This window comes from Neolamprologus multifasciatus, chromosome 5, assembly GCF_963576455.1.
Source record: "Neolamprologus multifasciatus chromosome 5, fNeoMul1.2, whole genome shotgun sequence".
In the NCBI taxonomy this organism is placed as follows: domain Eukaryota; kingdom Metazoa; phylum Chordata; class Actinopteri; order Cichliformes; family Cichlidae; genus Neolamprologus; species Neolamprologus multifasciatus.
Window position 1 is genome coordinate 17,508,248 of NC_140443.1, and position 17,781 is coordinate 17,526,028.

At 39.9% G+C, this 17,781-nt stretch overlaps 1 protein-coding gene across 2 annotated transcripts in view; it reads left to right on the forward strand.

The window, feature by feature from the left end:
- The first annotated feature begins 254 nt into the window (after window positions 1–254).
- Window positions 255–17,781, forward strand: part of pax7a (paired box 7a) — a 44,361-nt gene continuing 26,834 nt past the window's right edge. Inside the window, exons 1-4 of one of the 2 annotated variants that reach the window (XM_085159026.1) lie at window positions 255–1,084; window positions 2,253–2,488; window positions 3,198–3,327; window positions 3,767–3,895. In XM_085159026.1, coding sequence (XP_085015152.1) covers window positions 997–1,084; window positions 2,253–2,488; window positions 3,198–3,327; window positions 3,767–3,895 — 583 coding nt within the window. In that variant the 5' untranslated portion in view covers window positions 255–996. Of the gene's footprint in view, window positions 1,085–2,252; window positions 2,489–3,197; window positions 3,343–3,766; window positions 3,896–17,781 lie in introns of both variants that reach the window. The other variant, XM_085159025.1, reaches the window with a different exon arrangement.

Sequence of the window (17,781 nt, forward strand, 5' to 3'; positions counted from 1 at the left end):
TCATTTAGATATTTTTCCTGTCGTGATTTTCCATATTTTTTATTTGTAATATGTAATAATAGTCGATTGTTTACAGGTAAATATTATGATAACATGTTAAATATTTCAAAGGCTTGAATTTATTTTATTCACGTAACAATCGTATTTTTTTCTGTGTGGGAAATTCTATCTTTGCCTTCCGTGTGTTTTAAAATGTATATATATTTTATATATGGAAAGAAAGAAAGAAAGAAAGAAAGAAAGAAAGAAAGAAAGAAAGAAAGTTGTAATTTAAAAAAATATTAATATTCCACAGGGTTAGACAGCTGGGTGTGATGAAGGCAGCCCCACACTTTGAAATGATGGCTTTACAATAACATTTAGATATATTAACATTTTGAACTGGTTTGGGTGTACGGGCTCTTATGAGAGAGACAGCAGTGGATTAAAAGTGGAATGTGTTGTTCTGATTGGTCGACCGGCTCCTGGCTAAACCCACTCTCTTTCATCCATAAAAGAAAGGGCAGTGAGCCTATGGGAGCGCTCGGCTGTCTCCTCCTACGCCATGCACGAAAGTTGGCCACTTAAACTACTTCCAACCAGCCAGCAGACATTACACTGAATCCAAACTACACCAAGGGGAAAAGAATAACACTGCATTTTATCTACCGCAGATACTTTGGGTGCAAATCATCCATTTTGCAAACTTTCCTTTGTAGAGATTTTTTAGATTTTATTTGATGCTTTCTTTATTATCTCTCTCTCTCTTTGGCATATCTATCGCAGCAGAGGAAAGCATCACTTTTATTTTTTCCCCCGGTGGAAGAAGGGCTAGTCCAGTTTCTCCGCCTGGGATTGGGATTTGACAGCAGCAGAGCATCTTGTTTTCAGCATTTTGAATACATTCCGGTTTTTTTTTTTAATTTAATTTTATTTTATTTTTATTTTTTTGGCTTGGACTTTCTAAGAGTAGCAGTTTCGAGCAGACCCCGGTTTTGTGTTTGTCTGTGTAGCTACATGATGGCTACTTTACCAGGAACAGTGCCTCGGATGGTGCGCCCTGCGCCAGGCCAGAACTACCCCCGAACCGGCTTCCCCCTGGAAGGTAAGAAAAATGACCAAACGTGTAAAACATCTGAACTCGAGCTGATAAAGATTGTCGGCTGTTCGCTCTGTCAGCTTCCACCGTGGTAGTGACACAGAGCACAGTTTGTTATCGGCGGCATGCTGGGAAGAAAAAGATGGGTGGACAAATACGAGCCTCCAGTCAGTGCTGATGAAAGTTAACCCGAAGTCATGGTCAACGGTACTCCAGCCTCATGTTCCTGCGTTGAGTCACTCTGAAGTGTGTGTTTTGTATGACACTATATTTATTCTATAGTGAATCTATTTTCAAACGTATTATCTTTCTTGCTAATGTTGTTTATGATGGATGAAATATTTGTTATAATGACAAATGCATTTCCGTTTTTTCACTTCCATTAAAATAAAAAATATTCTAAATTTACTATTAAATGTAGAGTTTCTTTTTAATTTAAGATTATTTTATTGTATATTTTTTTTAGCATTTTTAATGCTCTAACTTTTATGGCTGCACACACACGTACACACACAAACACACACACGCAAAGCAATCTAATTGGTAATTTATTTATTTATTTTTTTACTTCGATGCCCAGCACACTCAAGTCGTCTGAACATATGGCGGGGGAAAGGGATGGAGGAAACAAAAAAGGAGATCATTTTGTATTTGCATGCATTTATGGAAACAGTTTTCCCCTTACAACCAGTTCGTGCTCAAGTGCTCTGGACTGAAATGTACAAAAACCACGTAGCTCGCAAGTTACTCGAGCTCCGGGATTTGTTCAAGTGTCTGGCTGCTGGAAATGGCAATAATACACACAGCAAAGAGATGGCTCAAAGGATCACATCAATATTTGTACAGCATGACTAGGAATAATCAAGGTGAGAAGTGTCACCCTCTTTAGTGTCTCTTGAATGTGAAATTGGATCCTGAAGTGGCCTTGCAAGCATCCTGTCAGCCAGACTGAGGCTGGACGAATTTGGCACGATGCTTTGTTGAAAATGTATAATATGATAATGTGTGTAAACTGCGTCCCATTAAAAGTCAGGAACATGACAAATATGCAGCTGTTTGACTATAGTAAAATTTTAGCCTGGTCTACTCTGAAGAGAGCAAAAGCTCCACAGGAAACGTGATGTGTAGTTTGTGTTGTTTGTTGAGACTTTTATTGTTTATTGTTGTGGCGCAGTATCCACGCCTCTGGGCCAGGGTAGGGTGAACCAGCTTGGCGGAGTGTTCATCAACGGGAGGCCCTTGCCAAATCACATCCGACACAAGATAGTGGAGATGGCCCACCACGGCATCCGACCTTGCGTAATCTCGCGACAACTGCGAGTTTCTCACGGTTGTGTCTCCAAGATCCTCTGCCGGTACCAAGAGACCGGCTCGATCCGTCCCGGGGCCATAGGAGGCAGCAAGCCCAGGGTGAGTGGGGGTCCACGGTCCAGGAAATGGGTCACAGTAGCACGAGGATGGGAGAGAGGGTGGGGAGGGGTGGGGAGGTGGAGGTGGAGTGGCAAAAAGCGCATGACACCTGAGTGAACTCAAACCTGATGTTTGTGTTGTTATTGCAGATCAAGTGCAATATTATAATAATAATTTTCTCAAGGTGGGTAACACACCTGCAACATTTTTATAGGGTTCATGAAGATCTAAAATAAATACAAATATTAAATTTAAAATGACACAAAATAAAAGCTAAAAGAAAAAAATTGAGAACCAAACATTTATTTTTTTTATAATGATATAATTATATTATATTGATTAACCACAATATATTTGTGGTGTATTTCATACCTTTTTCTTTTCTTATATTTGGTTATTAGCTTTATAAAATTGTGACTAGGGTGACGTAAAAATGTGTCACTGATTAGCCAGTTTTCTGTTTCTTTGCCTGCATGAGCCTATATCCCGACTAAAAAAATAATCCTACATTTTAAAATTATTAATAATATAATTTAGAGTTATTTAGCATAATTTAGAGTTTCATTTTAGATTTTGTTCGTATTATCTTTTCGTTGATCTTTCATGGACTAAAACAAAAATATCATCACATCTCGGTTAAAACTGAAATTCCTTCTTTTCCCCTCTTTTGTCTTTCCCCTCTCCTTTTTACACCTTTTCAAACCTAAAGCAGGTGGCAACGCCTGACGTGGAGAAGCGGATCGAAGAGTACAAGAGAGAAAACCCGGGCATGTTCAGCTGGGAGATCCGGGATAAGCTGCTGAAGGACGGGGTGTGCGACAGAAGCACAGTTCCTTCAGGTGAGGCTTCATCTGGTAAGCTGCACTTTTTTTCCCTACTACCAGCGAACACTGCAGCATCACTTCTGAATGAACATCACTTTGAATCCCACGTTTTAAGCTTCAGTTACTGATAATAAAGGGCGCACCTTCAGCTGTTTAACCCAGAAAAAAACTCATCCCGTTGAAATGTGGCTTCAGTGCTCCATAGTAAATTCCCATCAATGTATTACAGTGTAATTTTACTTACGTTTAATACAGAAAAACACTTTTAAAATATTTTCCTAGCGCTTCTGCTGCTTCATGTAAAACTTTTTTTAATTTATTTTTTATTTTTTATTTATTTTTTTGCTGTGCTATTTTTGTGTGGTATAGCCTTCTAAAAATGTATGATAGGATTACTATGGTTCTTTTATGGGTTTTAGGGCTAATCACCCGTTTACCTTTTTGTTGCCATTAGTGAGCTCCATCAGCCGCGTTTTGAGGGCCCGATTTGGCAAAAAAGATGACGAGGATGACTGTGATAAGAAGGATGAAGATGGAGAAAAGAAAACAAAGCATAGCATCGATGGCATCCTCGGTGATAAATGTAAGTTAACAGCAGAAAATATATGGCCCTTTTGTATATGTCTGAAATAAGAAATTATTATTATTATTATTTAGAGTAAATTTCAACCTTGTAATCAGGAAGCAAGTGTTTTAAATAGACTTCCTACTTCACGTCCTCTTGGGAAATTGTCCCACACCCGAGCTGCAGCTAAACGGAGTGAATTTATTCCTGCTTTTAACTCCGAGCCAGCAGTTGTTCATTCACTCAATTATTTATGAGAGCCTTGGCAGAAGGTATTTAACTGCAGAAAATTAATTTGTGTAGCAAATTCCTCCTCATTCATTCACTCATTTAACGACCTCTAAACGACAGCTGACAGTTGACCCATTTCACAATCGATGTCAGTTCACCGACATTTCACCACTTGTCAGTTAAAGTGGAAATCAGTGTTCATATTATTATTTGCTCTGATGCTGCTAGGAGGGGAAATAAAGCGATGCAGGTATTTGCTGTCAGCGCCTTCCGTATTTATGAGGCACTTCGAAGGATTTTGGGTATATCCTGTTATATAGGATACGTTCGTTTTTGTAGCTTGTTTTATGTATATTAATTATGAAATTGTTAGACCATGGAATCATGGGGAAATTTCTTTTAATTTCAGGTATTTTTTTAACATGATTTTCTGATTTTATCATATTTTATTTTTTTCTATTATTTCTTTACGCTTGGCTATGAAAGCGGGAGAAATGCACAGTGTCTGAATCAAACGTCTGAAAGGGTTTAAATAGATTTTTTTTTATCACAAAAGAAAAAGAAAAAAAGGGACGGCCAAGAAGAATTTTTCAAACTTGAAGATGAACTTTACGAGCAAAAAAAAAAAACCCTCCCCTCTATTGATGCGGTTTATAAAGTAAAGGGTCCGATGTACAAAAGCAAATCCTGGAAAGCAGGGCAGCGAAAAGGAGAGTATGGGTCCGTCCATTCTTATTCAAAAACCTGGTTTAAAAAAAGAGAGAGGGAGAGAGAGCGAAAACTTTGGACAAAGGGCAAGAAGAGACATAAAAGGAGATGAATTATTCAGTACGCCCCGCTGGTAGATAGTTTTGTAATTTTATATAATGGTCCGTTGGAGAAGAATCAAGTGATAGCGTGAAAACGGTCTCTTTTTCTTTCACACCACGCGCTAATGTTAGGAAAAAAAACAACCTTTTTCTTGCAAAAATGTCCAATGTCCATATAGATGAGCCGCAAACCGTGCAGTCTCAAAATGACCATAATAATAATTTTTATTATCATTATAACGAAAACAAAAAAAATGCGCACAACTGATGCACACGTTTGCATTTTGAAGTTCTTACTTGCAAAATCATCGCGTAATTATTGACTGTTTACTTTTTTCTTTTTCTTTTTGATGGTGCACAATATAGACATAATTCTCCTGCTTCTATTTTTTTTTCTCCTTACCGCTGCTCGTGTTTTAAATTGGGGTTGATTTACGTTGCTATAAAAAGAGACGCACCCTCTGCGTAATGCAGTTTAGACTACCAGCAACCGGATGGCATTTAATAATGTTAATACTTATTAGAGTAAGCACTGGAAACGATGGTTGCTGAATAGGTGGCTGTGTTCGTGCCGGGTGTAATAGCTCGCAGGCATGGTAAGAAATGTATTTATCCCCAATCAGCCCCTCACTCTCCGAGTTTGAAGCACAGCCCTTATGTGGAGAGGGGTTTTAAAGCAGATTAAATAGAGCCTTTTATTTCTTTTCACTTTCATCTCAGAGCGGAGCTCACAGTGGCTCGCCCTGGGCACAAAATTCATGAGATTTTTTTTTATTCGTTTACTCATCCAGATTTTAAGACTTTATTTATTTATCTATTTGTTTATTAGGTCTGCGCATTTGATTTTCTCAGAGGTTACATCACGGATTTATCCCAGCTTTAATCTAGCTTTATTAAACGTGTATTTAAAGTCCTAACCACATTACAATAATGTAGATTTTATTTGCTGCATGAAGACAGCTGTTTGTTTGTTTTCATAAGGTTGTAGTGGAAAATAAACCAATCAAAACTCAGGGCATAACCGCCGGAAAAGTCTCGCTTTTAGGGCCTTTTGTCGTTGATAACTGTTTGGAGTGGTGATCCTGGTCTATCCCACAATTTTTGCAGAAACAAATTTCCAGTCCAAGGTGCGCACTTTAGTTGTCACGCACGGCTATTAAAATCAGTCCCAGGGTTTTAATTGCGCGCAAGAAGGTGCTTAAAGACCGCTGTGCGCAAACGTGGGCATCGTTATGTTTTGCGCCACCCCGGTGAGAATCAGAAGGCGAATCAGCTGCCTGGCGTCAATCTGCCACACTGATGCATCCAAACTGACCGTTAGATGCGCTGCAGACACGCGATGGACATTTCAGCAAATCGCAGGATTACCTGAGGTCCTCGGTGTAATTAAACAGATGTCAGAAGGGATTATTTCAAGGCAGTGGGGAGGGAAAGTGACAGAGCAGAGGAGAGGTGTGAGGAAGCCAGACCAGCCCAAACAGCCAGGTGGGACTGGGGAAAGAGGAGGCTCTAACTGTTACTATAGATCCATATTCAGTGAAATACAATTTGGAATCCAGTGAATGTGAGTCGCATACTGCATTACTTCAAAAGTATGTGGATCGTATTGTCTCTTTTCCATTTCAGCTTCAGTTATAAGTCGGCATGTTTCATTAATTACGACGGAAACATGTTTTCTTCAGGTTTACCCCTCAATGCCAGGTACCCTGCATGTGATCTGCTACAGAAACAAACAAACAACAAGGGGAAAAAATAGTTTCTGCTTGCATGGTGATGAAAATGTGAAAAGCTGCCCTCTCTGCGCTTTCCACATCACAAACGCACGTGTGTGCGCGCGCACACAGGGAAGCGCGCCCTCGTGCACGCACACCCAGTCTCTAAGTGTATGGTAATATAATGTAGCTATATTTCGGGTCTAAAGCCGTGCTGAATGAGAAGGACAGGGGAATGAAGCGAGAGACCACTTCAAACAAATCCATCTGGAACAGTGTGTGAGAGAGATTCAGTGAAAGTATGGGGAAGTTATTTAGCTATTAATAACGTTTTTTCCTCAGGCATTGAGAGTGACTCCATCTGCACTTTCTCGCAGCTATTTGGCTGGGTGGAAATTGAGGGAGACCCAAATGTTGGGGAGAGATAACATACCCATCATAGCCCAGACCCTGCGCTGTGCTTCACTGCATTAAACTCGGATTAACCTCCCCTGTCCCCGCAGCCACTCAAGCCACATTTCACTGGAATTTACATCGGTAGGCCTACATCTCTTATAAAGGGGGCAGGAGCTGAAAGACATGACATCGTCGATATTATTATTATTAGTAGTAGTAGTATCATCATCATTATTATTATTATTATTATTATTATTGTTGTTGTTGTTGTTGTTGTTGTTGTTTTTTTTCCAGTACAAAAATAAAAGTAATGATATTTCAATTTCATTTTTCCTTTTTTAGCTTAATAAAAGAAAAGGTAAGAAAACAAATATCATAAAGAGTAATTATTTTGACAATAATTAACACACGCTGTATCAGTTTTATTTGGTAATTTTAACATTTCTTTAGAAAATATACATTGTGAATAGTTTTTAAGATGTCCGGACACCCGGGGATCTCTGGGGTTTTTTTGTTGTTGTTGTTTTTGTTTTGTTTGTTTTTTACACAAAAAGAAAATTCAAAAATACACATAAGTACCTTTTTAATCTTTCTTTCGAGACTGCAGTAGTCCAAATAGTGGTAGGTTAACAGGTTTCAGTGACTGTTTATAAACTATAATAATAATAAGAATAAGAATAAGAATAATAAGAATAATAATGATAATAATATCGACACCTTAGATAGAGAAACGATGAGCACATTTAGCCCATAGCTTGGTCATGTGGTAAATCCATTATTGTTAACGATGTCTCGCCGTCATTTTGTCATTAGTGTGACAAATTTCCATTTCGGTATCAGCAATGTGCTAAAATTGTAGATTTAGAAATTAAAATTAACAGCGTACAAAAAAAGAGAAACATTTCCGCATTTCCGCCACTGTTTCAATGCACTCCCCACCCCTCCCTTCTTAAAAAAAAATCAGCCTTTTTTCATTCAAAGATTATGGTGTAATTTGTTATTTAATGACATATCGCGAGACTTGATGACAAGCGCTACAAACACTGTTACAAATTACTCTATTGGTTCCAGCGAGGTAACGTGAGCAAACCGTGCGACATAATAACAGCAAACTGCGCTGCGTAGAGCGGATATTTGAGCGCTGCATCATTTTTTTTTAGGAGAGTTCAGTTTAAGCTTGTAGGCCTACCAAACCGGCGAGACATTTCGGTGTCAGGAGCTTTAAGTGTCCAAAGCATTAGGCTGCAAATAAGAAAAAAAATCGAGTAGGCTTAAATTCATTCTCTGCTGACATTTGACTTTGATCACATGAGAAATATTCATGGAAGCACAAACACTAGCTCTGTCACCATTATCCAAGCTGACAGTGATACCTCTCAAGGCTGTCTATTAATTAAAGTGGCGCTTACCATGTGGGACGACTTCCTATCTGGGTACAAAAATGGTTTTTCCATCTCTTGTGGGGCTCTTGAAAAGGGGCAATCTTTCCTCTCCAGCTTCTTGTGGGAAATTTAAAAGTGTACAGAGGAAGACATGGGGATTTCTAGCTCATTTATAAAGACGAGTTTATAATCCTTTCCTGCTTAATAACTTAAAAGGATTCAATTTCTCCCCTCATTTATGGGGTTATGATCACACATTGTTAGGCGCAGATAGCAGCATTTCAAGGTTAACATTTCCTGCTCGAAAATATCAGAATATAAGCTGTTATCCCATAGGTGCCCTTTGTTTAGCCCGCAATTTCCCCCGCAAATGCTGATAGGCCCATTTTAGATGTTGTTACTATTAATGTGATAACAACGAGGAAGCCGAGGAAGACCAATTCGATAAGATTCCTCTATGCCACAGAGCATTTTTTTAATGATATGATATTTAATTATAGCATATAATTTCACCATCGAGAATTAAATTCAGTAGGCTTACGCTGACTCTGAGGATTGAATGTCTGGTTGGGGGTCTCGAGCCATACGAGACAAATTAAAGAGGAAGCGTTGCCCTCCAGGTATCCTGTCACAACAGTAGGGTGCTTCAGCGCGTCTCTCATTTCTGTCTGTGTTTTATTCCGCCAATTTTCACTATGGGGCTCCGAGAACCTGCGCAGTGCCCGCGGGGCTCTGGTCCAAAATAAATAGAGTCTCAATTTTTCATCATCTCTTTTTGCTCAAGTTTGCCTTCTTTCTCTTCCTCTCTCTTGTCCTCATTTCCTTCCCCTCCCCTTCTCTCTGTCTCTCTACCACGTGCATCACACGGTCACGTCAACAGGTGGAGGTGTTTAAAAACTCCGAGGAAGAATTTCCATTCATTCGTACAGCTTCGGGGTTTCTTTTTGATGCACTTGACTTCATTTTTTAATTGTGGTTTAATAATTTTTCTTAGCTCGAACGGATGCAGGTTTAGAGCAGGTTTTAAACAACTGTCGTCGTTTTAAAATGTCAATTTGCCCGAACTTTATATAATAATAATGCAGGAGTGATGGATTTCATGACATTTGAGGCGCTTTAGGGTTACGTTGTGGTTTTTTCACGGAAACAACTGCAAAAAAGCGCACTTTTTTAAAATTACCCGTTTAGAATGTGACAAATTTCACCGACTACTACTACTACTACTACTACTACTACTTATTATTATTATTATTATTATTATTATTATTATTATTATTATTATTATTATTATTACATTGAAAGTATCGTTGCTGTCAGCAGCAGCCCGCCTGACATCGCCTCAAAAACATTTACATTTCCACTTTAGGGGCTTGACGTATTCTCCAAATTGCCAGCGCTTTGTTAGCATTAATGTTTAATTGGCTGGAAGAAGATGAATGAGGCTGACAGGAATCAGCTGTCCGCAGAGTCCCCTGTGAGTCTGACTCGGAAATCATAACCTGACCAGCTTTTCCTCCTCTGAAACCAGCTCGTTGAACTTGTCACATCTAATTAGGGTGTTAAAACGCACCGAGAGCATCGGTGGGAAACAGTAGGTGGTTGGTCCGGGGCAGCCAATAAGGCCTTTTTGGGTCAGATGGTGGGAGGGGGAGGAGGGGTGGGCAGCGTGGTTGGATGGCGATGTTGCTGAATTGGACCGCTGCGGGCTTTTATTTCTAAGCAGCACCCCCTTTTTTCCGCTATTACTTCAATTATGGCCATCCAGCGGGCTAAACAGGCCAGCGTGCATGGACTCTAGCCTTGTTTTAATTAGGTATGAAATTAATTAGAGCAGACATCTATTAAAGACTTTTAAGTTTGGCTAATTTTTTTTTCGACAGAGTTTAAAGGTATAACAGTGGATTACTGTTGGCTTACACCCAAAATTACATTTTATTGCATCCCATAATTTCTGTGCTGGCTGTCTAACAGGTGTCAGGCAAATTTACTGATACTGAAAGTTAATTAATATTTTTTGATGGAGTTAAATGCGCTGTTTGTAGAAATGCGGACGTGCATTTAAAGCTTAAAGCGGAGTTTCTCATTTCTTTAAAAAAAAAGTAGCACAATTTTTGCCCTTTCAAGAGCGCACACACATATATTCTTTACATATAACATTTTATCTTATTGTGTTATTGGAGCTGACTGGCCTCTAGTTCTGTGCAAATGTAAAAATGTAATTGTCTTCCATCTCCATTCTAAGAGACTGCATTTTCTTTCTTTTTTTTAAAAAAAAAATCTTTTTCTTTTTTTCTTGTATTGGTTAAAAGCTCTGTGATGTCTGACAGCCTACTCTCACCATTGTTAAATGAACAGCCACTAGAAAAGGAAGAGAGAAAGAAGAGGGAGGAGAAAAGGCCCGTCTGTTATTTTCTGTCTTGAGACTTGCTGCATAGGCTATTCAGCCAAGTTGATGAACTCCTCCAAAAAGTTTATTAAGGGGGTGAAAACAATAAGAACTAAAGCCTTTGGGTGCCTGGGCAGACAGTTTATAAACTAGCTGCTATTGTGCCTCAAAGGCAGATGCATGAATACTTTTGAATAGGGGCCTTCAAACTGACACGATCAGGCTGGACAGCAGCAGTTTTAAAGGGAGACAGGGTGCTTCTGCTGCAGCTCAGATCTCTGCCTTTTTTTGCATTAATGTACATCTGCAAAGGAAGGGGAAGGAGGAGGAGCTGGGCACTGTCTGTCATAGCCAATGGTTTTCTCTGTATCATTGTATAATATGTGTGTGGGGGTTGTTGTTTTTTTTAAGAACACACACACACACACACACACACACACACACACACACATATATATATATATATATATATATATATATATATGGAAATACCTATTAATATATTCTTAGATTCCCTGAATCCAAATGCAATAGGAACAAAAGTATATTACAAAGCATATCATGTGTATTTATGTTCAAAGAGTACGTTTTTTCTTTTAGTACTAATGCTGTATTTTTTGGGCAGAAAATGCATAAACTGAGACAATTTCAGACAAAAAGCTTCTGACCAACAATGCACCGCAAAAAAAGGGGCACAAAAACACAAGGCAGAAATCTGTTCAGTGCCTTAGCAGGCTGACGTGGATTCACCGTTGACATATTTTTTTTTTGAATGGGGCACAGTGGTTACGCACACTCAAGAAGATATATTATTCCCTTCCTTTTCAGTAAACAATAGACTGTCACTCTTTATCCTTCTTCCCTCCTCTGTCCCTCCCTCCTCAGCTTTCTCTTTTAGCCCTCTTAGTCTCTGGCTCTGTGCCTCACAACATCAGAGGGAGTCCAGTGATTTGTGACCCCAGCAACCCACACTTAATCTCGCTAAAGAGGGGGAGCATCCAGTTTACAGCTTGGCGGGCCCCAAATAGACCAAGCCTGCTCTGGCAGGTGTCAACATTAGCAAACAATTGGTCCCCAGTCCCATGCCCCATACCCCAGTGCAACACTGAACCTAAACTATTTGGGGCTCTCTGAAAGGAGCCACATAATAGGGAATGTGGAGGGGAGGAGAGGAGGGGGAGGACAAGGGAGAGATTACACTCTCAGACAGCTATTAGCAGGGATGAGGCTTTTCTAAACAAACAAAAAAGAAAAAGAAGAAGAAGAAGATCAATACTGTGTTAGTTTACAAAGTGGAGTCATCTTTGTGGCTTTGGAGTATTTATTTTCTGCTCCATTGTTTTTCTCGACTTCTCAAACGTCTGTGGGCCATATTGGCAATCCAATTAAGTTTGGCAGGGGGTCCCTAGGAGGCCTATTTCTTCTCGCAGGCAGTTGTGTGTTTGCAGTGGGCAGCTCATTCAGAGATTTGGTGTTGTAATGAATCCTGAATGGTGAGTATTACCTTCCATAGTGGACAATGACTGGGCTGTCCAGAGGGAAAACAACACTCAGGGATGACAGAGCTGTGTTTAGCCCTGTGGGATTGCAGTCCCTCTACTTCATTAGACAGGAGTGTCTTTGCGAGGAGAGCAGAGGAAATGGGAAGGGAATGAGTTGACATGTGGACTGCTGCTAGTGTTGAGTGGGTATGTGTCCTGACAAGAAGGCCAATGTTTTTTTTATAAAGGCTATTTATTTATCTTTCAGTGCTGATTCGTAGCCATGCCACAAGGAGAGACAAGTGTTCTCAGCAGGGGAGATTCGTTTCAAAGGTTTTAATGGGAAAACCTATTGTATTTGTTATGGGAGAGAAATCTCATTTAATTGCTTTGAGATGTGCTGTTGGTGTGTTTCCACCTGGCCTCCAGAAGAAGAAAAAAAGAAAGAAAAAGAATAAAAACACTGGTTGGTGCTGTTGTTTTTTCTACACATCGCTGGAGAAGCTGGTGTCATTTCAGTACCATAAACAAGGGTAGTGAACAGTAAAGTCACCGTGAGCGTTAATGGCATCTGGACATCACGCCACTTACAGGACAAAAAAAAAGCTCCAAACGTCACAAACAAACACTGATGTTATTGTAAATTTCTCCTGCAGGTAAAAAAAAAAGTGTTTTTGTTTTGTCTCGGCAGGGTGACTGCCAAAGGGGACAGATAGTTTATTGTCATTCCAGCTCTAGGCACTACATAATTAACCATGTAATTTCATAAATTGTAGTCAGTTTGCTTAATAAGTTATCTACCAGACAACATAAATGTTGTAACTGGCTCACAGATAATGTCGCTAAATGACAAAGGCCTTTGAAATCGTGGAAGTTTCACCGGTAATTGTGCATAATACTTACGCAGGAAATATCAGTCAGCAGATGAAATGCTTTGCTTAGAGTTTGAGCCATTTTAAAAACGAAACTGTTGCCGTTTCCTTTGTGTTAGCTTTTCAAGCCTGAGAAAGCCATTTTCTGTGGCGTTTTTACAGGTGTTAGACACACACTACAATTGTAGTGACATTTTTAAATTGCATTACCTTTATTTTGCCCATTGTGTTTTAGAAATATTTATTATAAGGATTGAATATAATTTAAAAAGCTTAAAAAAAATCATGTTTTCGCAGCATTTGAATTATATGTTAGGCCACTTTTCTGTGAGGAACCCAGAACAAAAAACTCTGTTGTCCACTTGAATTTTCTGCCTGTCTGAAGTAGAAATTTTAAGATGAACGGTGCAATAATAAGCAGGACCTTTGGCAGAAATAGATCTTTGTCTGGGTGATTAAGCCATTGTCATTGTGCTAAACAATGAAGGATCGCAAACATGAGTGTTCACTACATCAGGACATTTCGGACTTTATTATATCCATGTAAAATTGTGCACTGGATGAGCAGGTCGGAGCCACATAATTTACTGAAAGAAATGTAGTTTCCTCCAATTCACCTTGCCAGCTAAGGTTGTCAAACTCTGACAGCTGGCACGGATCGGGGACAGTGTTTCGCATTATGGCCATCCACTGGTTACCATGGAGCTGCATTAGAAAAGACAAAAAGCATTTCTGGCTAATTTTATTACAATGCAGGAATAGCCCACATAATGTGCAACAGTAATTATGTTTAGCACAGTGCACCCGCGCTCTCCCTCAGTGATGAATGAGAAGCATTGACCATGGTCTGCTAGTTTAAAAATCGCCATTAGCCTATGCTACTTAGGGCCAGAACATTTCACATTTTATGCTCTTGATGTGCTTCGCCACTGAAATATTCATTTGTTTTAATTGTGCATGTTTTTTTCATAACCACAAAGACAATAAGCATGTTCCCTAAGTGTTGCAAATCAGAAATGTGTTTTTTTCCCTACTAAGTTAAACTGTGAAAGCAGTTGTCCAAACAGTGGGGTGGAGCTCCTGTCCTAGCCGTCAAAAACACAATTTCAAATGTTGTCCCCTATTTTCAACTAATGGGCTTATTTCTGCATCGTCAGTCATTCTCTCCTTGGGGAATATGTAGTCTCAGTATAAAAAGCTTTTCTACTGTGCACATTACAACCCCTCAATATGGCGGGCTCTCGGAAATTAATGCCAAGCACTGTAATGCTTTACTGTGGCCAGAGAATAAGCTAATAGAATAAGTAAGAGAATAAGTTCTTGTATATAAAGGAGCTCTTTGGTAACGGTTTGTTTATTTACAGCCTGCTAAATGTTAGTGGAGAACAGCACGACTGCCTTTTTAATAATATATTCTCCAAGGTTTTTGGATCAAACAGCTTTTTATTAGTTTTCACTCTAAAATAATATTTCAATTCTACATCAGCAGCCAGACAGGCATTATAAAGAAATGTAGATGTTCCTGTGGCAATATAACAACTTTTATTTTCTTTTTGAAATATTCTTTGAGCTTTTGTTAAAGTTTCCATCTTCCTCTCTTTCACCAACTCTTCTTTCCTTCCTCATGTCCTCTGTGCCACACAAACTTTTCCGCAATATTTGCTTCCCATCCTTGTCCAGAAAATTAGGAAACTTCCCTTGGGCGCATAAAAATGTCCGCTGTGCATTCCTATACTGTGCCCAGTAATCTCTCTTTGGCTTTGTTGAGAAAATGATTTGTTCCTCCAGGAGACCTTGGCTCATAGCCCTGAGACGTAACTGTTTGATTTCGTGCGTAGGTTTTTTTTTTTTTTTTTCGAGCTTTTTGCTGGGGGAACAGGGCTCTGGCTCTAGTGCCATTTGGCTGAGACCCCCATGGGCTCCTCTTTTTTTATGTTCTTGTGCTCTCGTTTAATTTCATTACTTTTGCTGTGACCTCAATTAGTAAAGACTTGAGATCAGGCGGTGACATTCTGCTCGACAGAAAAGAAAATCTGGTGCAAAGCTCAGTTTTAGTGGGCTAGGGAGAGGTGGCAGGAGCCCGGGTTCACATTTTGTCTGCTTAAAGTCTTTAAGGGTCCACGTGGCTCTGTAATCTGATTTTTTTCCTTAAAAGTGACACAGGAGGAAAAATAATGAAAATTTTGAAAATAAGCAAATGCGTTTGGATGTGTGAATAAGGAAAACTTACTACTCACAGTGTTTAAAGCACATTTTCCCAAAAAAAATTACCCATTAAAAGGGTTACGAAGAAGAAATGATCTGTTATAAGACATATAGTTCTTTCCTGTTGTGGAAGCAGAATGTCTTAAAGTCATAAGCAAACATTTGTATTGTAGCTAATATCCAAGTTTTAGTCAGCAGTATATTAAAGAAAAAGAATCCCACCCTTCAAGCCCTTCACGCTTTCACACTCAGGCAGCGCAGAGGCATGGGGAGTCAATATGTCAGCGTTTATGGATGCCCTGCAGAGCTGCACAAGGCTGTCAGGCCCCTATTCATGCTCTAATGGCCCCCTGAGGAGCTCGTCTCTCTGGGCTGAAAAGGCCGTGAGGCCCAGTGGATGCCCTGTTGTTGAAGGTGAGCATGCGCTCTCATGGACGCGCTGCGCCTTCATCCATATGACAAGAGCCATAAAAGAGCACCGCTCTCGCTGCTTCTCCCTCTCTGTCTCCTCTGCTTTCTCTTTTGCCCCCTCCCCCCTCTCCCCCCCCCCCTCTGCCCACCTCTAAAAGAGAGAAGGGGGCTAATTGTTTGTTGTGGGAGCCAAAGATTATAGAGCCTCCATCTTTCTTCCTCCTTTGCCTTTTTCTCCTCTTCTTTTTTTCAAGCGCCTCCTAAAGAGCGCGATTCTGTCAGAGAGACAAGAGGAAAAAGTTTGGGAATTTTCCTGAGGAATGCCAACGTAAGAGAGCCTAAATCTCCTGACAGTGACAGGAGGAGATTTTGCGCTTGGCAGCATCAACGGGACAGTCTTTGGGTTCACTTGAAGTTTTTATAAAGTAATAGATAACTTTATGGAACGTTATAGACCTTAGAGCTCTGTTTCCGGTCTCACTTTGCTATCTAACCACTTGAAATAGATTTTGGGGCAAGTGCCAATGGGCCTTAGCCACTTGCTGCAAACTAGTAATCAGTATGATATGCATGAGACAAAACGGAAACCGCTGATATCTGTCCATAAAGGTGATCTGAGAATGATTTTATTTTAGATATCTGGTGGATTTTCATGTCCTTATGTATACTTACACATCTAATCCAGATTCAATTTTACCTAAATGTCAAAATACTGCCCAGAGAAGGTCCTTGCCAACAACAAGAAAAGTGATAACGCTTTCTGGCCTATTACCAGACCAAGTGAGCAGTTAACCTGGTTTTGCCACACATGCAGCCTTTTGATAAATTATTTGGTGTGTTGATCTGACTATTTTATTACCATACAAACGAGTAAACTTGAGCTGTTCCGAGGTTATGCGTTGCTTTCAGAGTTTTGAATTTGTTTTTCACATGCGGGGAGATAACTACAGGGGGAATAAAAGATTATTCATAGAGCATCTGTCTATAAACCATTCTGGTTATCGCTGTCGTCTATCTTGTATTCACATGAGGTTCCTATCTCAGATACATCCTGCGGTAAATGCCTTGAATCATATGCCTCCTTTAACTTGGCAACCCCTTTAGGATGAACAGGCAAGTGCATTAAGCAGAGATGCCGCACCATTCTCCAAAAAATGCAAATTGGGAAGTTGTTAGTTATTTGATGTTGCTGCACGATCCACCCCCCGCCCCCGAAACATCCCTCCACTCCAGTGTTGGTGGTTGAATCGCATGCAGTCCTGAGGACAGGCAGGGCTGTTTATATGCAGGCCTGGAGCAGCAAAGACAGCACAGAGACAGATGCATGTCAGAGATAGCAGATCCCATCTCAGGCAGATGCCTCTTATCACAGGCCTGTTTGCATAATTAGGCCTTTTGATATTCACCCCCTCTGACTGACAAAAAGTATAATTGCAGTATCAAGTACGACAAAAGGTAGGCACAAAATAAACAAGTCAACATAAATAGGGAGAAAAGATGTGGTGTTATTTTTGTCCTGTGGGAAAAAAGAGGGAGGAAAAAACACCATTTTTAACTAAATCTGCTGTCAGTCACAGTCAACTGGTGTGACTCGGTGCTCACAGGCTGGTCCTGTGAATGCCTGCAAAACAGAGAGCGTGAGGCCTGATTGTAATTATGCTGGAACTAATATGCTTTTCAAAATGAGCCATTATGAGCTAATGCTGCACTGCCAAAGCCCTGTCTGTTTTTGTCCCTCTGTCTTGGATAGTTTGCAAAGGTATGGCTGATATTGAGGCCATGGGTTATGATATCAGAGACAACCTGACTAGGATGAGTGCCACTTTACTTGATGCTAATACTGCTGACAGGTGAGATAGGGGATAAAGCACCTGCACTGCTGCAAGACCATGATTTTTTTTCCCCTTTTTTTATGATTTTGAAAGTAAAGTTTTAATCTTCTGGTAAAATGGTCTTTTGTTTTTGCATTGTAATTCCTTCCCCGAAGTATTATTTTATTTATATATTTTACTTCTAAAT